The sequence below is a fragment of the Malassezia sympodialis genome, genomic scaffold, assembly GCF_000349305.1.
Source record: "Malassezia sympodialis ATCC 42132 genomic scaffold, msy_sf_17, whole genome shotgun sequence".
Taxonomy (NCBI): domain Eukaryota; kingdom Fungi; phylum Basidiomycota; class Malasseziomycetes; order Malasseziales; family Malasseziaceae; genus Malassezia; species Malassezia sympodialis.
The window spans coordinates 82,702-106,890 of NW_017387815.1; the positions used below are offsets into that span (position 1 = coordinate 82,702).

The 24,189-nt window shown below is 52.5% G+C and overlaps 9 protein-coding genes across 9 annotated transcripts; 5 read left to right on the forward strand and 4 right to left on the reverse strand.

Moving 5' to 3' along the window:
• Window positions 1–450: 450 nt before the first annotated feature.
• Window positions 451–2,027, forward strand: PMT2 (Protein O-mannosyltransferase-like protein; the record flags this gene model as incomplete). Its single annotated transcript, XM_018884930.1, has 2 exons — window positions 451–459; window positions 486–2,027. The coding sequence occupies 2 exons, from the start codon at window positions 451–453 to the stop codon at window positions 2,025–2,027; spliced, it is 1,551 nt and encodes a 516-aa protein (XP_018741541.1).
• A 1-nt stretch (window position 2,028) lies between these two features.
• MSY001_3046 (uncharacterized protein) lies at window positions 2,029–3,147 on the reverse strand (the record flags this gene model as incomplete). Its single annotated transcript, XM_018884932.1, has 1 exon — window positions 2,029–3,147. One exon carries the CDS (start codon window positions 3,145–3,147, stop codon window positions 2,029–2,031), a length of 1,119 nt encoding a protein of 372 aa, XP_018741542.1.
• Window positions 3,148–3,374: 227 nt separating this feature from the next.
• Window positions 3,375–4,490, forward strand: MSY001_3047 (uncharacterized protein; the record flags this gene model as incomplete). The annotated part of the gene is made up of 1 exon (XM_018884933.1): window positions 3,375–4,490. One exon carries the CDS (start codon window positions 3,375–3,377, stop codon window positions 4,488–4,490), a length of 1,116 nt encoding a protein of 371 aa, XP_018741543.1.
• Window positions 4,491–4,506: 16 nt separating this feature from the next.
• Window positions 4,507–6,092, reverse strand: MSY001_3048 (uncharacterized protein; the record flags this gene model as incomplete). The annotated part of the gene is made up of 2 exons (XM_018884934.1): window positions 4,507–4,533; window positions 4,698–6,092. The coding sequence occupies 2 exons, from the start codon at window positions 6,090–6,092 to the stop codon at window positions 4,507–4,509; spliced, it is 1,422 nt and encodes a 473-aa protein (XP_018741544.1).
• A 2,211-nt stretch (window positions 6,093–8,303) lies between these two features.
• MSY001_3049 (uncharacterized protein) lies at window positions 8,304–9,112 on the forward strand (the record flags this gene model as incomplete). The annotated part of the gene is made up of 2 exons (XM_018884935.1): window positions 8,304–9,025; window positions 9,082–9,112. 2 exons carry the CDS (start codon window positions 8,304–8,306, stop codon window positions 9,110–9,112), a joined length of 753 nt encoding a protein of 250 aa, XP_018741545.1.
• Window positions 9,113–9,142: 30 nt separating this feature from the next.
• On the reverse strand, window positions 9,143–10,243 carry MSY001_3050 (uncharacterized protein; the record flags this gene model as incomplete). The annotated part of the gene is made up of 1 exon (XM_018884936.1): window positions 9,143–10,243. The coding sequence occupies one exon, from the start codon at window positions 10,241–10,243 to the stop codon at window positions 9,143–9,145; it is 1,101 nt and encodes a 366-aa protein (XP_018741546.1).
• Window positions 10,244–10,394: 151 nt separating this feature from the next.
• On the reverse strand, window positions 10,395–13,385 carry MSY001_3051 (uncharacterized protein; the record flags this gene model as incomplete). The annotated part of the gene is made up of 1 exon (XM_018884937.1): window positions 10,395–13,385. The coding sequence occupies one exon, from the start codon at window positions 13,383–13,385 to the stop codon at window positions 10,395–10,397; it is 2,991 nt and encodes a 996-aa protein (XP_018741547.1).
• A 162-nt stretch (window positions 13,386–13,547) lies between these two features.
• Window positions 13,548–19,347, forward strand: MSY001_3052 (uncharacterized protein; the record flags this gene model as incomplete). Its single annotated transcript, XM_018884938.1, has 2 exons — window positions 13,548–13,694; window positions 14,251–19,347. The coding sequence occupies 2 exons, from the start codon at window positions 13,548–13,550 to the stop codon at window positions 19,345–19,347; spliced, it is 5,244 nt and encodes a 1,747-aa protein (XP_018741548.1).
• A 409-nt stretch (window positions 19,348–19,756) lies between these two features.
• Window positions 19,757–21,628, forward strand: EXG1.2 (Exo-B-1,3-glucanase (GH 5 family)-like protein; the record flags this gene model as incomplete). Its single annotated transcript, XM_018884939.1, has 1 exon — window positions 19,757–21,628. The coding sequence occupies one exon, from the start codon at window positions 19,757–19,759 to the stop codon at window positions 21,626–21,628; it is 1,872 nt and encodes a 623-aa protein (XP_018741549.1).
• Between the last annotated feature and the right edge of the window lie 2,561 nt (window positions 21,629–24,189).

Sequence of the window (24,189 nt, forward strand, 5' to 3'; positions counted from 1 at the left end):
CGAATTTGAGTCGGGCTCTGACTATCCGGACAATGTGCCTTTTGTTCGAATGCGCATCATTATGGCATTGTACGGTATTGCCATGGTACCTGTGGCATACATGACAGCACAATCTCTGGGATGGAACTGGAGATCGAAGCACTTATTTACGTTGATGGTGCTACTTGGTGCGTACATTCGACTTACACAGACAATGGCTGGCTTACAATCTCACGTTTCATATTACTCGATTCCATGTTACTTGTTTTCACGCTCTGTGTTGTTCTAGGCCTGGTTCGCTTCCATGCCTGCCGTGGACATCCTTTTACGAAGGTGTGGTGGTTCTGGCTTTTCTTCACTGGTGCCTCTATTGGATGCGTGACTAGTGTAAAGTTAGTGGGCCTATTTGCGACGGCACTGGTAGGTCTCTACACTGTGGAAGACCTATGGAACAAGCTAGGAGACCTACGCATGCCCGTGGTAAGTGCCATTGTTTTGACCCTCAGCGAGCGTACCTGCGGCACTGGTGTGCTCGGATTGTGGCACTCATTTTTGTGCCTATTTGTATCTATTTGGTCAGCTTCAAGCTTCACTTTATGATCCTTTATAAAAGTGGGTCTGGTGATGCCCAGATGAGCAGTCTCTTCCAGTCAAACCTGCAAGGCAGTGAACTCTCTCAGTTCCCGCTGGAAGTGGCGCTTGGCAGCAAAGTAACGCTAAAGAACATGGGCTTTGGCGGCGGTCTGCTGCACTCTCACATCCAGACATACCCCGAAGGGTCACAGGAGCAGCAGGTGACCTGTTATCACTACAAGGACACCAACAATCATTTTGTTCTGGCACCATTATTTGATGAACCTCCTCTTCCTGGTCCTAATGATACTGTGACGGAGCCGCCTATGATCATTCGGCATGGTTCCGTGTTTCGACTGTCGCATGTAGAGACGTCCAAGAGTCTTCGTGCACACAAAAGTCCCGCCCCGGTGACCAAGGAGCATTATGAAGTGTCTGGGCATGGTGATGGTACAACAGGCAATTCCCATGACTACTGGGTAATTGAGATCATCGACGACCTGCAAATGGGCAAAGTGCGTCCCGAAATGCCAGTGCATACACTTACCACGCGCTTCCGCCTGCGCAATGTCCAATTGGGCTGTTATATGCGTGCAGCCAATGTGGTCTTGCCTGACTGGGGTTGGAAGCAGACGGAGGTGACATGTGTGCCTGATGACCAGCCATATGATACCTTCACTCACTGGAACGTGGAGAACCACTGGAACCCTCGTCTACCGATCTCAACGTCGAAACAGCGCTATCGCTCTCCATTCTTAAAGGACTTTTTGCACCTGAATGTGGCTATGATGGTGTCGAACAATGCACTGGTACCTGACGAAGATAAGTTTGATATCCTGGCATCCAAGCCGTTGGAATGGCCGTGGATGTGGAATGGTCTCCGTATGAATGGCTGGGGTGCTGACCAGGACAAGTACTACCTCATTGGTAATCCAGTTGTCTGGTGGGGTAGCACTGCTTCTCTATATGTGGCTGTGGTATTGCTTGCATGGTATATTCTGCGGCGCCAGCGCCACATTATCGACATGGATCCCAAGACTTGGGCTGATTTTTTGTTTGGCCTAAAGGTCGGTGGCCTTGGCTGGTTCCTGCACTATTTTCCATTCCTGATGATGGGCCGTGTGACCTACATTCATCATTATTTGCCAACTCTCTACTTTGCTGTGATTGTGTTTGTGCATTTGCTCGACCACTTTTTGTGGAACGAGGGCACGGCACGCTACCGCATTGACTGGCGACTGTTCCTTCAGACTGGTCGCTTGCAGGCCGGGAAGCTGAATCCCCTTGTTCAAGACACCTCGGCGCCTGTGTTAGGCAAGCCGTTGTCACAGCGCACCAAGAACATTTCCTTTGGCGTATGCGCTGCGCTTGTTATCTGTGTGTTCCTATGGTTCAAAGGCGTGTCCTTCGGCTTGTATGGGGATATTAGCGACTGGCACTACCTCAAGTGGCGCAAGACATGGAATATTTACTAGATCAGAACTCCAAACTTGTGTCATTCAGAGCAACGCACACCGCGGCGCGGTGATGCCCATTGTACTGGCGCATTGTTTCGCCGCTAGACAGTTCCCATAATCGTGCCACATGGTCAGACGATGCAGACACAAGATAGGCGCTATCGGCACTGAAGGCGAGGTCCCACACCCACCGCTGGTGTCCCGTGAGCACTTTATCCAGTTTGAACTGGTAGTGGCTCGTAGACCAAATTTTGACCGTGGTATCTGCGGAACAAGTCGCGAGATAACGCGCATCAGGGCTCAACGCGCACCGTGTGATGTACGTGTTATGGGCCTGGAACTTCGTCACAGGCTGCAGATCTGTCAGTTCGTTTTGGCCATCGCCAACGATCGGAGATCCATCTGCACCATAGGATCCTCCTTGGATCCGCCAGACATAGACATTCCCCTTGTTATTCGCAGCCACAAGACATGAGCCATCAGAGGCAATAGATACACTTCGCATCGGCACCTCTTCCTCGGGCACCAGCTCGTGACTGCATCCGTTCATGCTCAGGTCCCAAACTTTGACGCTGCCATTCTGGTCACAGGATACAAGCTCTCCCTGGTTGGGATGAATCACCACATCGTTGACAGGTCCCGAGTGATTGTACACACGCTGCGTCCGTGATGTGCGCGTATCCCAAATCCGCAATGTGCCATCTTCACTGCCGCTCACCAGCCACTTCCCATCACAGTGCCACGCAACAGAGGTCACATTGCCCGTGTGTCCCTCAAATGTGGCGACAGGAGACACATTTGCACCTCGGCCAGATGCATCTGTGCTAGTCTGTGCGACCGAACTAGGATGGCAGTCATACAATTTAACTGTATTGTGCCCAGCAACTGCAAGAAGCTTTTTATCGGGAGAAATCGCAAGGCGGTTTACCTGTGAGTCCGAATACTGGATCGTGTGAGAGCAAATGCCCGACCATGCCTCCCAGAAGCGAATTGTATGGTCGTATCCTGCAGTAACAAGAATGACTGAAAGCGCATCTTGCTCGAATGTAGCACTTGATGTCATTCTTGACTCTTCTTCGCTTCGGGAAGGCGCACTTTTAGACGCGGAGCTACCTGCAGGCGCCACGTCCGTCAGCATCGTTGTGCAGGAGTGCTCGGACACCAGGGTGGAGACTGTGCGCCGAGTGTGCATCGTCCGTGCTCACCACGTGGGTTCGTCACGTGACCATCAACTCTTCCTTGGGACCTCGTCGAATCTTCCTGTTACTCGTTGTGCGCGACAGGGTCCTGTTGCTGCTGTGGTCAGTCAGTATGCAGGGACACGCGGCATGGGTGCCCCGCACCGTGCGCCGTGCTTTATCTACTATGAGTGCTACTATGAATGCAACTCCTGTCTCTACCATGCCGCACGCAGTAACTGATGCGCCAAAAGGCCATTTGCCGCGCATGGCGCGCTCGCATCCTGCCATTTGGACGTCACTTCGTGCACAAGCTCCATCGGCCATTGCATCTCTTGGTGCGCGTGTTCATCTTCTCCCAATGTCAATCTCGGAGGATGATCGCCGCCGCCGCATGGGGCTCGTCCGCGTGGCTTGCACGCATCCCAGCCTTCTGTCTGTTCAGACGATGGCTCGAGAACTTGCTCTGTCCCACTCCGAACGAGCGGAGGTTCCTGAATTGAGTGAGGACATTATGCACAATGCTCAGTTGTCCACGCTCGGTAATGCCCTACTTGGTCTCTTGGCTTCGGAATATTTTCATCTCAAATTCCCCCACCTACCCACCCGTGTACTCAAGGCATTTGTGAGTGCCTATGTGGGACCGAGCACACTGGCTAATGTCGGTGCGGAACTCGGTGTGCTTAGCCAGGGTGTTCAGCGCTGGGACCGCACGGGCGCCTCGGTCGTTACCCGGTCTTTAGCACATGGCGGTACTGCCTCCGCGCCGCTTCTTAGCAAAGACGTGGCCGCGCAGTCGATGCGCGCCCTTGTTGCTGTTATGTTCCAAGAGCTGGGCATGGCTGCGACGCGTGGTTTTGTGCACGGCCAGATACTCAGCCGACGCCTGGACCTTGCCAACCTGCTCAAGTTCCGCGACCCGAAACGGGTTCTCTCGTCCACTTGCAAAAAATACGGCAAGCCTGCGCCGCAAAGCCGCTTGCTGGCGGAGACGGGTCGTTTGAGCATCAATCCTGTTTTCGTGGTGGGTGCTTTTTGCGGTACTATCAAGCTGGGCGAGGGCACTGGCAGCAGTATCCGCATGGCCGAGTACCGTGCTGCGGAGGACGCTCTGCGCCGATTGTACCTCTCCGAATTGCCCGATGGCTCGTTTGTCCTGCCATCAACCACCCTTGATGCGAGTCGTGCGGGTCACGGCCCGATGCCTCACTCGCTCCAAAATGCCGCGGCGCGCCTCATGTCGACACAATTTGAAGCGCAACCGCTCGGCCGCAGCGAAGTGCTGCACGAGTCGCGCGGCTAATATCCTGTATGTAACCCTATGAAAAGTACTCGGGTATCAAAACCTAGTCACGCAGTAGTGCATTGACCACATGGGCCACGCGCAGTTGACGCAAGTCTGTATAGGTTTGGCCTGTGCCAACGAAGAAGATAGGCAGGCCAGTCGCCCAGGTCGATGTGAGGGCCGTGCCGACTTTGTCCTGCGTGTGAGGTGCGCCTTTGTACATACATCGACTGTATCCCACTTGGTAAGCAAACACCCATCCAAGCCGCGTGGATGGGTGACGCCACTGTAGTCCTTCAGTGCCCGATGGAACTTGGTGAGCTGGTCCACGGCCTCGTTTCCGACCAAGGCTTCGCCGACAAACAGCACTTTGTCTGGTTGGTTGACCGCAATCAGCTTCGCAAGTGCACGCATTAGTGGTTCATTGTCCTGCATGCGGCCCGCCGTATCGATCAACACCACATCGAAGCCCTGCGTACGTGCATAAGCAAGTGCCTCTTTCGCAATACCTGCCGCATCTTTGCCGTAGCCGCGCTCGTACAGTTGCAGCATTGTCTCGCCCGTGTCGGGCATACCGTCTGCCACACGATGACCGTCGATCTCCAGTTGGCCGAGGTTTCGAACATGGGTTCGGAGCTGCTCCACAGCTCCGCTGCGGAACGTATCGCAAGCAGCAATGAGTACACGATAGCGATTTTGCAAGAGCCAGAAGCACACCTTAGCCAAGTTCGTTGATTTACCGACACCATTCACACCGACGAAGCCAATGGCATAGGGATTCAGTGCGGGTGACGTCTGACCACGTAGGGCATGGGCAGGAAGTGTTGCAGCCAGCTCTGCACGACGCTTTTTCTTGCTCGCAATCTCTAGAAGGATATCTGTGCTGGTACTGGGTGTAAGAATTCTCGTGATCGACTCTTCCAGGGACTTGCGGACCTCCGCCTTGACGCTACCAAAGTTTCCAATGCGCTTGCCAAGAAGGCGCTTTTCCACACCCTCACAGATTAAAGAAGCAACATCGTTCGCCACATTTTTCGATTGCAAATGCATTTGCATAGCATGCAGCACTGGTGCCAAATCTTCTTTGGTGAGTGCGTCCTTTTTCCCGGTAATGCGGGCAAGGAGCGATGAGGAAGAGCCGGCAAGAGTACTGAAAAAGCTTGGCGACGTATCGTTTTGTTCCGCCTCGTCGTCAGCTAGCTCATACACGCCATCTGCGCGCTTCCTGCCTAACTTGCTTTCATCGATCCACTGACTCAAGTTCACCTGAGACGTGTCTGCCTTCTCCTTACTGAAGTCCAATGCAGCGATGCTGCCTTCTGCAAGAGGCTCATTGCTGTCACCCCATTTGCGCCGATCTTTCCCTTGGGCTGACTTCTTCGTCTCGGTGCTCGGGGACGCCACGGATGCAGCGGTGCCGGTAGTGCTTTTAGCTTTCTTCCCCTTGCCAGAGACGACGCGGCGGCCTCCTGGTCCAACGTCAGCCTTCTCATATTTGAATGTCGGCGCTGGCGAATTGCTGCTCGGCGATAGCTTCTCTGGTGTAGAGTCTACCGGTTCGGCAGGACGAATCTCGCGCTTGGCTGGCTTTGCAGACTCGAGCGTGCGAAGGATCTGCATGAATTCCGTGCCCCACTGCTCCGTACTTTGCGCAAATGCAACAAGAGTACTGAGAGATACACTGTTGTCCAAGAGACCTCTCACCAAGTCGGAATACCGCTCAACAAAATGTCCGCACACAACTTCTAGCAGAGGTTCCACGTAGGTGAGTGACAGGATACGCTGGTGAACGGCCTGTGTAAGAATAGATTAGCGCACCATAAAGATGAGATTATGCTCATTAGAGAGGAGCCATCGGGCGGTATAGCCGTCCAGGTCTAAACGCTGCGAGGCTGTGCGCTCCTCCAGGAACGATGTCCGAACGACGCGATTGACCACGTCGTGACTTTTGGCTGATGGTGCAAACAGCTTATTCCATATTATCGCACCACCTATTCATGAGAACGAGTTCTCTGAGCGACTTACCTTTCGTGAAGATCACGAATTGATCCAGCATCGTGGGTGTCGGCTACGTCAAACTACCTCCACTTGGCCCCAGGTCGCCGTCCATGGCTAGGACACATGCACATAGGTCAGGGTCATTCCACCAGGGAATACCAGAGGCGCGCGCAGTATACTGACGTAGTAAGATCAAAGTAACGTACAGTTAGAACACCCCGCAGCAAAGAAATTTGCGAAGGCACGTTCGGAACTGGCCCAGAGCGGTTCTCATTCAGCCGCTGTGCAACCCAAGTGCGAAGGTCTTCTATAAGTCCGGGCAACACACCTTGAAGCTCATCCAAATACGACGCGCTTTTTGCGCGTGTATAATCGATTTCTCTCTGTGTTTGAAGAATCTGCATTGCAAGAGCATCCCGCTCGCGTAGCAGCGCCCTCACGCCCTGCTTTTCCCCTGTTGCACTTAACGCCTGTACGACCGATAATGAGCTCTCAAGACTGAGTTAGCGGACGCATACATACCATGAAAGAATAGCACGGCGTACGGCGGCGCCTTTTTCATGAGCATGAAGAATATGAGACTTCTGCTGGACCGCGTCCGCCGAGGCGTCCGGCGCTGGCATCAGCGGTGGAGAGGCGCATCGCCCCACCGCACGTCCCCAGCGTGCCTCCACAGCGCTTTCGAGGCAGCCATGGCGGAACCGATTGATGCGGAGCAGGCAGAGCGTTTTTCTTCTTTGGCTCTCTTCCTAGTGCTCTTCTTGCTCATAGGTAGCTTTCTTACAAGCTACTACCTAAAAATCAAGCGTATCACGGCTGTACATGAGACCATTGTTGGCTTATTTGCGGGTACGTTGAGGTCGCTCACTCGGCAGGCATGTTTGTTGGACTGGCCCTTCGAATCGGTCCACTAGAGCATGTACGCGACATGCTTTCTTTCAGCAATACAATCATGCTCAATTTACTCCTCCCCCCGATTATTCTGGCTAGTGGCTACGATCTGAGTCAGGCCAAGTTCTTTCGCAACTTCGGCACCATTTTATCTTTTGCATTTCTAGGTACCTTTATGAGTGCGGTCATCATTGGGTATGTATCACGGATCTAACGCAGCGTCATTGTGTGGTTAGCGTCTATGCTGCGCTTGGAGCAACCTAAGCTCTCGCTCCTTGATGGCCTCATCTATGGAAGCACTCTTAGTGCCACGGATCCGGTGACGATCCTGGCAATTTTTAACACGTACAAGGTGGATCCCCACCTTTACAGCATCATTTTTGGTGAAAGCATCCTAAACGATGCCGTATCGATTGTCATGTTTGACACGCTTAGCCAAATGAGGGGCTCGCATCTTTCATTCATGTCCGTACTTCACGGCTTTGGATTCTTTGCAGTCGTATTTAACGTGAGTATGGTTCTTGGCGTACTCTTTGGTCTTTTGTGCTCTTTACTACTAAAACACACGCGCCTACGGCTCTACAAGGAGCTGGAATGCTGTGTGGTGCTGCTGGTGGCCTACGCGAGTTACTTCTTCAGTAACGCGGTGGAAATGAGCGGCATCGTTTCACTCTTATTTTGCGGTATCACTCTCAAGCACTATGCCTATCACAACATGTCGCGGCGCACGCAAAGCATGTCGAAAGGGATCCTTCAGACCCTCTCCAATGTACGTTGACCCTGCTCACGCAGCTCTCCGAAAACTTTATCTTTATTTATCTGGGGCTTAGCATGTTTACTGGAAAAAACCTCGTGTATCAGCCCTTGTTGATTATATTCACCTTGGCAGCTGTGGTATTCTCGCGATACTGCTCTGTCTTCTCCATTGCATGGGTGCTAAATATGCTCAGCGAGTGGCGCACGGCCCAGCGCCAGGCTCGCAATCCTGGGCTGCCACACCAGACGTACCAGTTGCCGCGCAATTACCAGCTGATGTTGTTCTGGGCTGGACTGCGTGGTGCAGTCGGTTTCGCTCTTAGCGAAGGTATTGTGGGTGAGAATGCCCAGGCACTACAGACTACTGTGCTCGTCGTTGTGGTGCTCACTGTGATTGTCTTTGGCGGCACAACGGCGCAGATGCTGGAAGTGTTGCAAATTCAGACAGGCGTGCAGGATGAAGAGGCTGAATCTAGTGAAGATGATCTCGACTCTGACGCTCACGCATGGCTTTCGTATGGCCACCCTGCTGTTTCTGATACCCCTGCGTATCAGGATACACAGCACAGTGGCTATGTGCCGAGTACTGCTAACGATACCAACGAGATTCTACCTTCTGTTAACAGCTCGAGCAATGCGCTTCCTCAGGCGATTGTCGCTGGACCCGGTGGCTTGCGGAGTGTCAGCAACGACGAACTAGATATCATTGATCCTGACGAGCCCATTGATCGGGCGCGCTCAGCGCGGGCTATGTTGGACCAAGCGAACCTCATTTTCCGTGACGGCCAGTGGTTCCAGCGTATTGACGAGCGATACCTTCTCCCCATGTTCAGCAACACGGTCGCCAACCGCAAGCATGAGCAGCGGAAAGAACAATTACAAGCACGGCGCGCCATATCACGCGAGTGGTCGGCCGGCGAAGCGACCAACATTGCAGTACCTTACAATTCGTCCGATGTGGCAGGGCCTTCCGACTCGGGGCGTGTCTCTCCTAATAAAAATAAACAGCACTAATTGTATAGTATCTATGCAGTACCGGGCGACGGAAGATGATCCAGGATGTCTGTCAGCGCCTGGCAGTTCTCCCGCTCCAGCATGCTATGGCCAGCCGGCGTGCGTCGATAGTCCACATCAGTGTGACCCACATCGCGAAGGGCCGCAATAAGCTCTTCCGCCTGGAACATGGGGCACACCATATCATAGCGTCCGTGCACAATATGGATGGGAATTCCCTTGAGGCGCTGCACATGGGCGAGGATGTAGTTTTGGTTACGGTTTGATTCGCCAGCCCCGCCCAGGAACGAGCCATTGATAAAGTAGTGGTTCTCAATACGCGCAAAGGCCTTCGCAAACCGGACTTCTTCGTAGTGGTTCGGCTTCGAGGCATCGAGCGACAGGTAGCTGGTGCGGCCTTCCCATCCCGCCCAGGCCTGTGCAGCACGAATCTGGTATTGTAGATCGGCATCGTCACGAGGCTCGCGCGAAAAGATGGCATCGTATGCGCGGATCATGTCGTGTCGCTTCTCAGGTGGAATCACACGCACGTACTCATCCCATGCCTCCGGATAGAGCTGGTAGCTACCTGGCAGCGACGTATCCATCGGATCGTGCTCGTACACGGCAGCATTGCCCTGGTAGAAGAAGTCCAAGTCTTTCTTGCGACATAAAAAGATGCCACGCAAAATCAAGCGAGACACATGTTCCGGGTGCGCAATCGCGTAAGCTAGAGAGAGTGTGCTGCCCCAGCTTCCGCCAAAAAGATGCATCTTGCCGGTGATGCCTCTGTGGGCGCGCAGCTTATTCATATCTTGGATCAGGTCCGCCGTCGTATTGGCGCGCAGGGCCGGACCTGCATCATTGTCCGAGGCAGAAGGTCGACTTTTTCCGCAGCCACGTTGGTCAAATACCAGGACACGGTAGCGCTGTGGGGCAAAAAAGCGCGCCACAAATGCATCGCTGCCTCCGCCAGGTCCTCCGTGCACGCACATCACAGGCTCGCCATTGGGATTGCCATACTCAGCCCAGTAGATCTGATGGCCCTCAGACTGTACATCGAGGTGGCCAGACGCCAGCGGCTCGGTCTGTTCGTATTTCCAGTCGGCGGGTGTTACTTTGCTCAGGTACATGATGGCGGCGAGTTTGCCCGATCTGTCCCCCGCTTTTAGTACAAATTCGTAGATCTATATGCCTTGTTCCGAGGATAGAATCTAATAAACCCAAGACCCAGAGGTCCTTCACGGTGATGTGTCGTCGAGACGGGCACATGTATCACCATTCCTATTCTAGGCGGGCGACCTGGCCACTGTTTGGTGCTTCATTAGGGGCCTCGCGTACGACAGGGCCCTGCTGAGGCACACCCTGCGAGGCGCTGGATGCCCGGGCCACCTCCTCGGGGCGGATTTCGTGCGGCACTGTAGTGGCCTTGCGCAAAAGCTCATTTACCGCAGCCAGCTGACGCTGCACAGCAAGACGGTCTGCATAAAGTTGCTTGCGACCAGCTTCAATGGAGCGCCGTTCAGCCTCAAGCAATGACTCCAGTTCTTCGAACTGCGACATTTTTAATTGCATCTTCTTAAGCTGGAGCTCGATCACCTGCTGCACAAGCCGCTGGCACTCGCGTTCCTCATGAGTCGCGAGTACATAAGCCTTGGAGGCTGCTGCACCAAGTGCAATCGAGGCAGCATGTTCAATCTGGTCTTTCGGGATCGTGTCCTGAGTGGCTGGTCCGCTAGAGACTGCCTCAGCGGTCTCCTGCTCCTTGGCTGGGTCCACGTCCATGTCAGCTCCTTTCGCTGCGTCTGACGAGGCTTCGGTCTCCTGAGAAGCCGCCTTATCGCTGCTCTCGCCACTAGCCGCAGCAATCTTGCGCTTGATTCCGTCCGTCAAAGTGCCTAGTGCGCTCTGCGCCGCGGCGGCTGCCACAGCCGGACTCACCGCACTGGCCAGCAGCGCAACAATGCTCATGACGGGGTTGTCTGACTGCGCAAAAGGCACAAGTGGCATGGGCTTGTCACCTGTAGGATCACGAGGAGCGTACTGCAGAGCGCCAAGGTCGCCCTGCGCAACGCCATCGAGATAGCGATCCTGGATAGGTAGCTGGATAAACTTGGTCACACATTGCTCGCGTGAGCGAGTGCCGACATGCAGCGATACCATGCCCCAGTCCTCCTCGTACATTTCAATACCCTCGAGCAGCTTGAGCGTTTCCTCGTCGGTCCAGTCGTCATCCCCGCCGCCGCCGGCGCTGCCTGCATGCTTAAAGGCCGTTTCATCCAGACGCACAAACTCACCAGAGTACATGGACGATGGAAAGCGGCCTTCCAAGTAGCAGGGTGGGCACAGCGAGAAATCCTTGGCCTTGATGCTCTGATATCGAGACGAGGTGCAGTCCACACCGCATGTGTCGCACGAGTAAGCCGGCTTTTTGTCGTTCTCTGCCAACTCGCGCTGCGCATGCGCTGCGAGCGAGTTGGCCTCTGCATGGTCCACGGGCCTCGAACCCTTAAGCGTAGATTGGAAAATGGACTTGCGCAGCTCAAGCGGCACACCATCCGTGGGCACGCTCTCAGTACCGGTCTCGCTCTTGACCTGAGCATCAGGTCGAGTACCAGGATGCAGAGGCGCCAGACCCCGCGGTGTATCGATGAGTACACGAAAATGGCCGGTGAAGGGAGGACCCAGGGCGGCTGGTCGCGTTTCGGGGTCAATTTGATAGTTAATGAGACCCCACTGTTCCAGGAAGGCATGCACACGCATGATCGCACATACGTCACCAGCAAGATTACGGCGGCAAGCTGTGAAAGTCAGGTACTCGCTGGGGTTCAGGCGGTACGTATTAATCATAAAGTCACGGTATTCTTTGTACACAGTCGGGGTCTTACTGCGGTTCTTGTTATTAAAGAACTCAGGCAAGGAGCGCTTCTCAATTGCGTTGATCGTCGACATGTCGAACCATGTCGAATACGAAGGAATGATCACCTCCTGCGTCTGTTCCGCCAGGTACTTGCGCGCCATATTTACGGCATCATCTCGGTCAACAGACTCTGTCGAAGCGTCGGCCGCCTCCGCGGCACGAACCGCGAGAGTTTCTTGCGTAGAAGACTCTTCGAAGGCCACAGCTTGCCCTGGCAGATTGCCCATCGCACCACCGGCAATCGGCTCACTCTCATACTTTTTGCCAGGAATGGGCTGGCTGCCAGATAGGTCAATGGGTGTTGCACCAACGGGTCGCTGTCCCACATGCAGCTTGATCCGCTTTGAGGCTGAATCATCGCTGATGGACTCAGGCAAATTGTGCTTTTTGGAGCGCCGAGCTTGCGCATCCGCAGCGTCACTCGGCACGCTCTGGTCGGTACCTGCCGCCGCAGCGCTTTCGTTCGTCTCCTCTTCCAACTCGTAATCCTCTTCATTCATGATCTCGTTGTACAATCGCGCATCTTGAAGCCAACGCGTGCTAATGTGCCATGCCGTTGTGCGTGGCGCAGGTGCAGGCTCAGGGTCCGAGAAGTCCTTGTCTGGAAGCCAAGTGTCGTAGGAGTCTGGTCGGTACCACACATGGATCAGTACATGCTTTTCATGGTGCGCTAGTGTGCGGAAATACTCCGATTCCGGCGGCTTGGAGCCTTCAGGGGCTGTAGGCGCTGCATCCGATGTCGCGGGACGTAGGATATGTGTTGCCTGCGCCGCATCGTCGGTCCACTCACACTCTAGGTCAGTGGCAATGGCACGCAAGTGAGTCTTTTCAGCCTCGGTCACGTCGGATGACACAGCAATCCGCGGCGTCGGAATTAGGCCTTGGGAACGCAATTCGGCGCGGACGTGCGCGATCATTTCCACGTACGTTGTGCGCTGTGCATCCGACGACATGTCCCACTTTGTGACCTGGTGCTCGGAAAGGAAGACAAAGCACGCCAACAGTACTTTGTACAGTGAAACAGTGGTATCCAGCGGCGAAAAGTCCGTGTAGGAGCGGTACGTCTGCAAAACGGCGGCTGGCAGACGCGGCGGATGCCGCGCCAATGGATTGGTCGCCTTTGGATTGGCTGGTGATGGCGCGCCAAATCCAAGCGCGCGCTCCTGGAACGAGTACAGGTCAAACACGAACTGGGCCAGCTGTCGACCAGTCAAGGGTGACTCTAGACAGGGCACCTTGAGCGAGCGTGCCTCCAGTGCCTCTTTCAGTGGCACGACTAGCGGTTCTAGACGCTGAATGACATGCACATCATTTGGGAGACCCTGATCAGGGAATCCGTTCACGTTCAGGCTCATGCCGCTCTCGTCGCGGTCGTCCTGCGCGTACACACTCAAGACCCCGACGGCGGGTGGTCGTGTCTACGCGTTTCGGCCGAGTCGCGTACCACGTGGGATCGCCGACGGGCCGCTCGTCTCGTCTTGCACTACGTACGTGGCCACTGCGTATCTCATATTAGAATGGCTGGCAAAGGCTGGTTCCGACCTATGCATGGGTTCCATCCTCATGCTCCTGCATTCCGCCACCGTGCTGCAGCTACCCTTTTGGGCGGTGCGATGTGGTTCTGGCTCCTTGTACGCGCCAAGGAAGACGGCCCTGTCCTACTGGTATGTGCTATACAATGAGTTTTCGATGAGGTACTGACACCCATGCTCTCTTTCTGCGTCTTTCTCTGCCTCTTGTGCTGGAATTTCCTGCTCCTGATGTGCTTTTTGTGATGCCTTCCGTGACATTTTTGGATAAATAGGGATGGCGTCACCCTTGGGACCACCACGGCGACCACCATGGCGACGAGCACCATTAAGTGATTGGTCTATACCTAGCGCCTGTCTATCAATGGCATCTACACGCCGTCACAGCCGAAAGTGCACGCGCATCGTTTTGTAGAGCGCTAACGACGGGGTATTTGCTTGTTCGCTCATGCTTTGACGTGCTGGCCGTTCAGCTAGTGGTATTCATGATGGCCAACCGTGTAGGACTGTTCGGAGTGACTAGTTTCGTGGATGTCCAGGCCTGTTCTATGACCTCCACGTGGTTGCCAGGAGCGCGTCTGTAGCAGAAGCCCATCACGTATCTTACGACGACATGGCTTTGTGGCATGAATCAAAGCATCATGTATGATTGCAATAGGATGGCATACTTATTCGTTATATATGTGGGTAGTATCTCGCCCCGTCCCCCTACGTGATGCCTCTTGTGCGCCAAGGTCACTCTGACAAGGTGCCAGGCGCCCATGCAGCCGGTGCCGATCAGCACTCACTGCGTCAAGTGACTAGCACCCTTCGACCTAAGTCTTCCAACTTGCGACGTCTCTTAGGCATCTCAGATGCACATCGGGACCGTCCTATGCTTCCGGCATTGCTCATAAGCGAGCCGCTCACTCGCACAGCCAGCCGGACACTGGCGTCTGAGAAGTCAAGCACAGAGGTTACCTTGTCGAAATCGACCCGCTCCGAAGGTAGTTTTGCTGCATCATCTTCACAGTGGCTACGTAAAGGTGCAGGCTCTTCTGTGGCCCTCGAAGACGATCACAAACTGCTTCAGAAGCAGACCCTTACAGGGTTCGTCAAACGCAGCACGGGACCCCTTAGTCTTGCATGGTGGTCCGACACTCTCTCACAAACTGAAGGTAAAGAGCCCGGGCGCGGATGGCGCCCATTCAAAGCTGTACTGGTCGGTGACACTCTTATGTTTTACAAGGTGCCGACCAGTATGGTGCCTGAAGTGCGCCGTACCTTCCAGATCCGCTCGTCACAATGGCCCCTCACTGTTTTGTCCACGGATGATCCTCTGGATCTTAAGATATCCGAAGATTCTACTACGCTGGTCAGCGCTCCCGAGAGAACCATGCACGCCAAAGGCAGCATTGAGTCGCTCAGGATTCCCACCGTCCATTGGACTAGCCCGTTGCGTCATCCTGAACTAATCATCGTGCCTGAATCCACCTCCTCTAACAGGTGGGTTACTCGCGTTGAGAGTGGCAGCGTGGCAGCTTTGGCACACGAGCTAGTGTTTGGCACGCAGCGCGTGGCGTCTGCCGATGACGCACAGGACACGGACACGAAAACGTTTCTCCACCTTGTTTTCTACGTCTTATGCACGGTTCGCACACCATGGTATCTCTTTTTGCGTGCATTACGAGAGTTTGTGGTGCTACCTGATGTGGAATCAGCCGGAGTGCAACGTGTGTCATTGTTTCTGGATCTGTTGCTGTGGAAGCGACCGCTCCTGCATGAAGGCCACGAAGAGTTTTTTTTTGAACATTTGCATGGACTGATTCGTGAATTGGGGGGTACTTCACCATCGTCAATCGCACCTATGGTGCGACAGCTTCAACTGTGGCGTGATCAGACGCAACTAGAGGATCGGCATTATCCCACCGACTGGCTTGGCCGTGCAGGTGCATCACTGAGTCACCGCACAGACCTGGCCCCACTGGCCTTGTGCTGGAATGTGGCCGACCTTGTACGTCAAGACCCGGCTGAAATCGCTCGCCAAATACAAAGTTTCCATGCTGATCGCTTGATGGCGTTTTTGCGCGTGCCTGTAACAGCCTACCGCTTGTCCAGCAGTGTGACCGAGTGTCTACTTCGTTCGTTCCGGTTTGATGCATCTCGGCCACACTGGCTTACTCACGTTATACTCCGACAGTTACTTGTCGATGAGGCGCCCGAGCGACAGGGAGATGCTGTACACATCGAGCGTGTTCGCATCTTGGAGCATTGGATCGAAGTAGCTACGTCCCTTTTGCACCGATCCGATCTCGCTGGGTGGGTAGCCGTGTGTGCCGCATTATGCTCACGCGCGGTTGCGACACTGGATGTGCTGTGGCGCGGCCTACCTACACGTAAGCGTGATATTGTCACACTTGAGTGGTCGCCACGACTCGCCTCCTTCGGTTGGATCGAGGGTGTGCGTGCGGCTGTGGAGTCTGTATTCGCCACGACGGGGGGACGTCAAGTGACCGATGTGCAAGGCGGCATTCCCTACTTTGGCAATGCAGGTATCTTGGGCGCCACAGCAACGACTGTAGCCACTGGCTCGCCAGCACAGGGAATGGACATCCAGCTCATACCACTCGCGTCACAAGAGCCAGAGTTTGAGAGAGTGCGACTACTAGCCCAGCGTCTCAAGATCTTGTACCAAGACGTATCCCCTTCCCAAGGTCCTATCCCGATTCCCGAGTACCAAGCCCTCTTCCAGCGCCTGTCGACGTATGAATTTGCCTTGCAAACGGGTCTCGCTGACTACATGGGCAATGCTGTTGTGGTCGACGGACGCGTAGTCGAGGGTATCCACGTCGACTCGCCGGACGAGTGGCCGTCCAAACCCGTGGAAAATGCTGACGCTTTATTTCTGTTTCCGAGCATTTTTCCAGTCTTGATGCCCGGTCGGGACACAGCAGATGCTATGTTGGAACGCAAGGATCTGCTCGCTGTGGATCCCAGAGGTCAAGCCTATGCATCCAAGGCGCGTTGTGCGATTCGTGTCATGAGCTGCGCGGAAGAAGTTCACATGAGCGATGATCTGATTTTGTACCCAATGTCGACTCTCGTAGGAATGGAGAGCAAGAATGCAATTATGCAGACTGCCGCACCCTTCGGTTCAACCCACGCCTCTAGAAAACGCTTTCCTGTTGAGATTCGAGCAGCAACGCCAGCACGTCTCGTTGATATCTTGGTGTTGGGAACAGAGCATTTGGTTGTACGGGCCCCTGTGCAGCCACCCACCGAGCCTATAACATACGAGTCGCTCACCGTGGAGCTTGATATGTCGAGTTATCGAGACGCGCTGCTTCTTTCATATCGAGGTTGGATCTCCGCCGCTGAGCTCTTTAAGTCACTCGTGCGCCGCTGGAACCTGGCCGAAAGTGCCAGTCGTGAGATGGTACTGTATGAGCGCAAAGGCATTCCTAACCAATTTCCGTCCTGGACGCCTCTTTCGAACGCTCCGTTTGCTCGAGAGCCCATGAATTGGGAAAGATTCGTCTCCATCCGTCTCCATGTACTGTTGGCGCTTCATCGCTGGCTGGAGCTGTACCCTCGCGAATGGATCGCAGATCTCATCCAGTTTGATGCGCTTTATACTTTCTTACGGACCGCCCACCAAGAGTGCAATGCCATTGCTACAGACTTGCTATCTCTTGTCGAAACGATCAATGCCATTCTGCAAATATACCCCATTCTCACGACCAATGCCATTGCTAGTATGGGACTAGATTTTTTCGCCCCTTGTGAGTCGCCCCCCCATGTATCCATTACTTTCGATTGGGCACTTCCTGCTTGTGACCTCTTGGCTTACTTGGAGTCACTGGCGACCCTACCATACGCGTTGGTGAGTGCACACGACTTGGCGCGTGCGTCGCTTTTGCTTGAGCAGATTCACAGTGCGCGCCGCGAGTGGTTTGAGGCAGCGACTCGCGACCATATGACCTGTCTCAGCATGTATCGTCTCATGCGCTGTCTTCCACCAGGTCGTCAGGTGGCTCATGCGCCAGCAGGCTCGAGCTTGTGGGACATGCTGCCTCCATCCATTCGCGAAATCTGTATGATCCACGAAACGGTGCGAGAATGGGTCGAGGCACAAGTCACCGAGCCTCGCCTTGGTTTATCCCGCCGTATAGAGCGTCTCTCGCGTCTGCTCGATACTGTCTTGTTGAGTCGAGCCTCAATGGTGCGCGCGATGCGCTATGACTCTCAGCAGAATGGTGGTATGAATATGCCTGTCCCTCAGACTTTCGTGGAATGTGCTATCCTGGAGGGCATTACAAGTGAACGCACTCAGAACTTCCAAGCTGCATGGAACGGCGTGGCTAGGCAGCGCCAGATTTCAAGTTTGTCGGACCTTCTCCTGCACCGGATTCCTATACCGCAGGGTCAATTCCTGCCCCCTTGTACGCCGGACATCGGTTGGACGATTGCGATCTTCTCACATTGGGCCGTTCGGCCCAGAGCGCGTCATGGTAAATCGATTCTCCTCGAATTTAGTCTGTACATGTCGACGGCTGATCTCGTAAAAGACGCACTTAATTTACAGAACAACAACGCTTCCGATGACACGCTTAACACTGTACGTTCACGTCTTGATTGGCTACGAGAGTCAACTCGCAAGGCCATTTGGCCACGCGAGAAGATGCTAGAAGATGCAGCTATGGAAGCTATGATGGAGCAAGAGCTAAGTTCAGTGTCCATGGCGCTATTTGATTCACTTAACGCAGCTCGCGCCGAAAAATTGGCCGATATGCAGTTGGCTTTGAGGCGGAGCAGTGAAGCGTACGCTAATGATCCCTCCTCCGATTTTCTCGCCAAACTCGATAGCAAGACATTGGTGGAACAAGCAGAATCCGTGCGCACGCCATGTGATGCACTCCTGCAAGCGATTCCAGCCAGCCGCGCTTCAAGTGTGTTCCGGTGCAAAGGTGCCCATATACAGGTTTGGCCCTATCAGAAACATCCTTTTGTGATGGAGCTCGAGGCTCCCTCCGGGGGTAAATGCATATTGAAGCTGCCCAACTATGATGAGTTTTGCCAGTGGATTACGCACTTGCAAGGAATCCCTTATGTCCGTATCAGCGAAGCGTTTGACGTCGGTGCCTATGCGGCTCAAGTGGCTGATCACCTGGGCCGCACAAGTGCAGCCCAGGTATTTGGTGTACCGCTAGGGGAGCTGTACGCCCGAAGTGGGGGTGCGACCCTCCCTCCTTCGATCGAGCGCCTGCTAGAAGAGATCGAGTCGCGTGGACTACAGGAACAAGGCATTTATCGGATCAGCGGTACCCGCTCAGCCGTGACACGTCTACAACAAGCGCTTAATTCGCAACCTGTACATCTCATCAACTTTAGCAGTGCAGATATTCATGTGCTCACCAGTGTACTCAAGCTTTGGCTACGAGATTTGCCTGAACCGCTGGTCCCCTTTGCCTTTTATGATGCTCTGATTGGATCTGAACGAGTAACCCAGCACGAAGAACGCGTACGTCTCATACGCAAGATTATCGCCTCGTTTCCCCCATGTCACTACCTAGCACTAAAGCGAGTCACCTACCATCTCGCGCTGGTGACCAAATCATCCCGTTCCAACCTTATGGCAGCTCACAACATTGGCCTTGTGTTTGGATCTACATTGTTAAACCCACCTTCAGCACCGAATCGAGTGGCACGGGGGATCGAAAATCTTGGGCGTGCTGCGCATATCGTCAAAATCATGGTTGTCATGCACCGCTATATTTTTAGCGCCAGAATTGAACACCGCCCCCCATGACGTAGATCACAGCGAACGCGGCATCAGGAACGACTTCCAGTAGCCTAGTGCGTATGAAGAATGTGTGGAGGTAGATGTTGGTGTCGGCACAGGTGCACAATGGAACACCGACATTCCTGGTGGTAGATGTTACAGACCTATGCCCACGCCGTGCCGAGACCGTAGAGTGCACATCGAGGGGTATATAGAATAGAATAGGGTCGTAAGCTGTCGTCACCTACCCTCTCCTCCCCCCCCCTCCCAATTTCTTGCGCTGTGCGCAACCTTCCCTACCACCCCCTCTATCGCTTGCTCAGACCTGGTGTCTAGCTCTTACGCTCGAGTAAGCTTCTTTTTATTCTGTTACGCAGGACGTACAGATTCTTCTCTACTACCGCTGGTCGGATCCTCTTAATCACTCATACGAAAGATGCAGGTCATCGCACCCCTTTTTGATTTTTACAAAGTGGCTTCCTCTCTGTCGCTCTCTTTGGCGTCGTACAAGCCGATTCCTGTTGTCGAAAGCAGCAACGACAGCGATAACCCAGGCCGTGTAAGCGCAGTCGACTCATCTGGTTCGTCCTGGAGCGAAAAGCATCCTGAGAGCGAGTGGGGTAGCCCATCGATCCTGAAGATGTCGAACGACTCTAGCGATGGACGGTCGGCTGCCTCGAACAGCAATGGGTCTGGAAAGACAGTCGGACAGCACGGTTGCACCCTGCTTGACGACTATACCCCGAAAGACAGCATTCATGTCCAATTTCCTAGCTTCAACCGAACACGTGCTAACATCATGCGTTATCGGCAACAAATCGGGGTCAATGGCGGCTCTTGGTTTGTACTGGAATCATGGATGGCGCCTTCGATGTTCTCTTGTGCGTCCGGCGGTAAATCAGCCGAGCTGGATTTTCTTAAAGGATATGGCACCTCCAGTGATGCTATTCAGAGTGCACGGGCACGCTTGGAAAAGCATTGGGATACATGGATCCAGGAAGCCGACTTTGTGAACATGCGCTCGGCTGGTATCAATACGCTTCGATTGCCGATTGGGTATTGGAACCTTCCGGAAAGTAACTTCACAAAGAATACACCCTTTGAGAAATACTCGGATGTATACAAGAACTCATGGGACTATGTGCGTCGTGCTATCTCCTATGCGGACAAGTACGATATTGGTGTCCTGGTTGATGTGCATGGCGCCTATGGATCTCAGAATGGCCAAGCTCACTCGGGTCTTTCCGACGGTAAAATTCAATTCTTCTCACAGTCCAACATGGACAAGACGGCTAAGATGGTTGAGTGGCTCGTGCGCGAGCTGGTCAATGTCACTAATGTCGTCGGTGTAGAGCTGCTGAATGAGCCCCAGAACGACAGCAAATTGTGGGACTGGTACAACAGCACCATAAATGAGGTTCGAAAAATCTCAGATGATGCACAGGCACTCCCATTGTATTTCCATGATGCGTTTAGTCCGCAGCAAGGTTCTGACTTTGCTGCTCAGCGTTCAGACTTTGTCGTCCAAGACACACACTCTTACTTTGTGTACACACAGCAAGACCGTGATATGTCGGCCAACCAGCACACAAAGCAGATTTCTGGGTCTTTACAGGGATCCATGTCTAGCCAGGCCAAGAAGGCCAATGGTAGGGTTATTGTCGGTGAATGGTCGTGTGCCTTGAACCCCAAATCGCTATCCAACTCGAATAACAAGAAGAAAGACGAGTCGGATTTCTGTCAGGCACAAATTGAAACTTACCGCAATACCACCGCCGGTGTTCTTTTCTGGAGTTGGAATATGGAAAACTGTGACCAGAATTCCGGTTGGTGTTTCAAGAAGGCTTGGTCTGATGTCATGAATAAGACCTACAATGCGTGGGGCTTCAATGATAAAGTGACCAACAAGACTATCGACGCTGTGTCGAGCGAGATCGGCAAGACAACGCTGCCTGACAAGTACCAAACTGGTACGGTTTCGAGGCAATCAAATTCTTGCCCATCATCGCAGTCCTCAAATACAAGGCGCGCAGCGACGTCGGCAAGCAGTTCAAGCTCGTCCTCGTCATCAACAATGGACTCTGACACACAGGGATACGCAGATGGCTTTACCTCAGCAAAGGTACTTGCTTCGAGGATGGAGCTCTCTCGCCTGGGTTTCGTTGACCAGTATATCGCTGACTCTGTAAATGCATATAAGAACAAGCTCATGACCCAACCGGATTCAAAAACCTACTCTTCATCCTTCCAAAAGGGACTTTCTCAAATTGAAAACCTCGTTCGTGAGGAAGCGGCGAAGGCGCTTTGAGGATCGATGGACAGTAAGGAGACGAACCCTTGTATCATGAATATGTTTGCTTGTTGCTTTGCAGTTTTGCTTACCTGAAGTGTCCCATTCATATGTCTAAGTAGGTCTACATATCTTGCTGTCTATGGTGAAACCTCTACTACACACTTGCTGTACACATATCAAAACAGATAGGCTGTAAAATCATTTGTTTCCCGTATTGTATGTGATCATATGCAATTATAGGATTAAAGTGTGTCAAGAATAACAACGACTTCATAAATAATATACGATAGGTATCGCGCGTAGTACGAAGGAACTGAGGTCGATATCTGAGGGTATTTCATGAACAAGGACCGCAATTAAATTGGCATGCTCCATCTTGCCAAGGTGCGAAGAGACGGTACCGGTCCATATATTACCCATAGATCCACCCACAAGTGGTACACGAGGCTCAATATAAACTGAAGTTCCGGGAGGAAGCTGAGAAGCGCGCTGCATTGTCTCTTCGATAGTCACATTCGAATAGTTATGTTTTTCGCCGGTTATCTCAGGTAAAAGAATAAGGTTAATGTGACCATTGTCGGCAGACGAATGAACACGGATAGGGACAATCTCGTCCAAAGGAGGGGCAATGTGGCTTGACGAAATGTCTGGGGCCCATGACTCCATGATAGTACGTCCCAATTCTCTCCAGGTGCGCACGTCAACAGCAAGTATTCGTCTGAGATTGATTACAGATTTCTTGAACGTAAGCAGGTTCAGACGCTCCCATATTGACCATTGTAGCAGTTTTGTAGCTTTAAATCCATTTGATTCGTACTCCAAAGTAAGCTCTAAGGGGCCGATTTCAACCTTGGATATATTTATCAGGGCATTAGTATCCACCGTATGCTTTGGCAAAAAGGACCTGAAAAATTTAACAATAGAAGGGTCGACACACAGATGAAGAGGTTCTGAGTGGAAAAAGAGAGATAAACAAGCCTGGGGAGTTCCATGCTGGAGTGATGCTCGGATGTACAAAGATTCGCTCTTCTTGTTATGGCTGTGACATCGACTCCATGATAAAGGCATAGAGAACCGAGTATGTGGTGTTTCGTTGATCAGCCAAGCATTAAAAATAGCTACTCTCAGTTCTGATGAGGTTCCAGAGACCCATTCATAATCAAGTCCAAGACCTTCAACCTCAAGTTTCATGTAAGGGTTTGAATCACTGGACATTTGCTCTGGATATAAATCAATCCGAATGTTAGTGTTAGAAACAGTCAAATGCCAGATAGATCTCTGGTATTCGTCACGAGGGTTTGACGGCGTAAGGCCCTTACCAGAGTAAGCGATATCTTCAATTTCGTCTGGAATTGATGCTTGAGTTATCCTAGAGTAAAATAAGTGGGACAAAAGTTGAGGGGTGCATCCGAAGCTCCCGTGGATAGAATCAAGTTTCAATATGTGTTCATATTTATGAAAAGAATGGTTTGCACTCCCCTTGATGATATGCGCAAGAGGGAAACTGATGATTCCCGCTTCAACACACAGAATTGCCTCCTTAATTTCCATCGAGGAAATTGAGGGTGAAACCAAAGAAGGCTTCCACCGAATAGTAAATGACTCAATATCAAGTCGAGCTGGCACATGTAACAGTGAGCGGTCTGAAAAAGAATTGTTGTGAAATGTACAAGTTAACGAAAGAGGATTCTTGGTTTCATTGCTTTGAAAAATCTAAGTTAGGAATAATGCATACGCACATCAGTCGGAGGAGAGAAGAATGATACAAGATTTGTTCCCCAGTTAATGTCCAAAAAATCCCATTCATAGTCATAAACGTGTAGATTAACATCTAAGTTACCAGTTCCAGAGAGGAAAGGTATATACCATACTGAACTGAGGTTACCTTTCTTGAAGGTGTTATGTCGAAGCCAAGCATGTTCGTGAAAATCATCTGTGATGTAGATTTCGCTTCCGTCAATATGAAGTTGTGCAGAGCCCTAGTGTTAAAATATTAAACAAACCAGCTGAGAAGAAATAGTTGCATCTTTCAAAATGCAAAAAATGCTACCGCCAGGTGAAAAGACTTGAAATTGAACTGAGTTAGTTAAATATGGCATACCATGGTGAAGAGAAATGTGAATTGATGCACCTGCTGAGAAAGAGTCTATACTTGGACGTGATTCCGTTTCGGGTCTTGGTGCAGAATCTGCTGAATTCTGCATGAATTCTGGCGACATGTGAGTCCATAAGGAAGCGATAGTGGATGCAAATATGAAAAAATCATCCGCGAGATAATACATTGATTGCACAAAGGGATTGTCTAGCCCAATGACAAGATCAAAAACATCAAGATGGAGATCGGCTGTGCATTCCTCCGATGGCATAGAGCTCAGGCTGATATTAATCTGAATCCCGATAGGTGCTTGACTGCTAGCACGAAAGTCACAAAAACATCGGGCGAATTCACAATCGGACGATTGAAAAATTGACACTCTACTTGTGTCAATACTAATGCACTCGCGGGATGATATTTCTTGAGAGCGGCTGTTGAGGGTGTGGATATTGTCGCATTCAAGGAGCCATAGACCACTCCT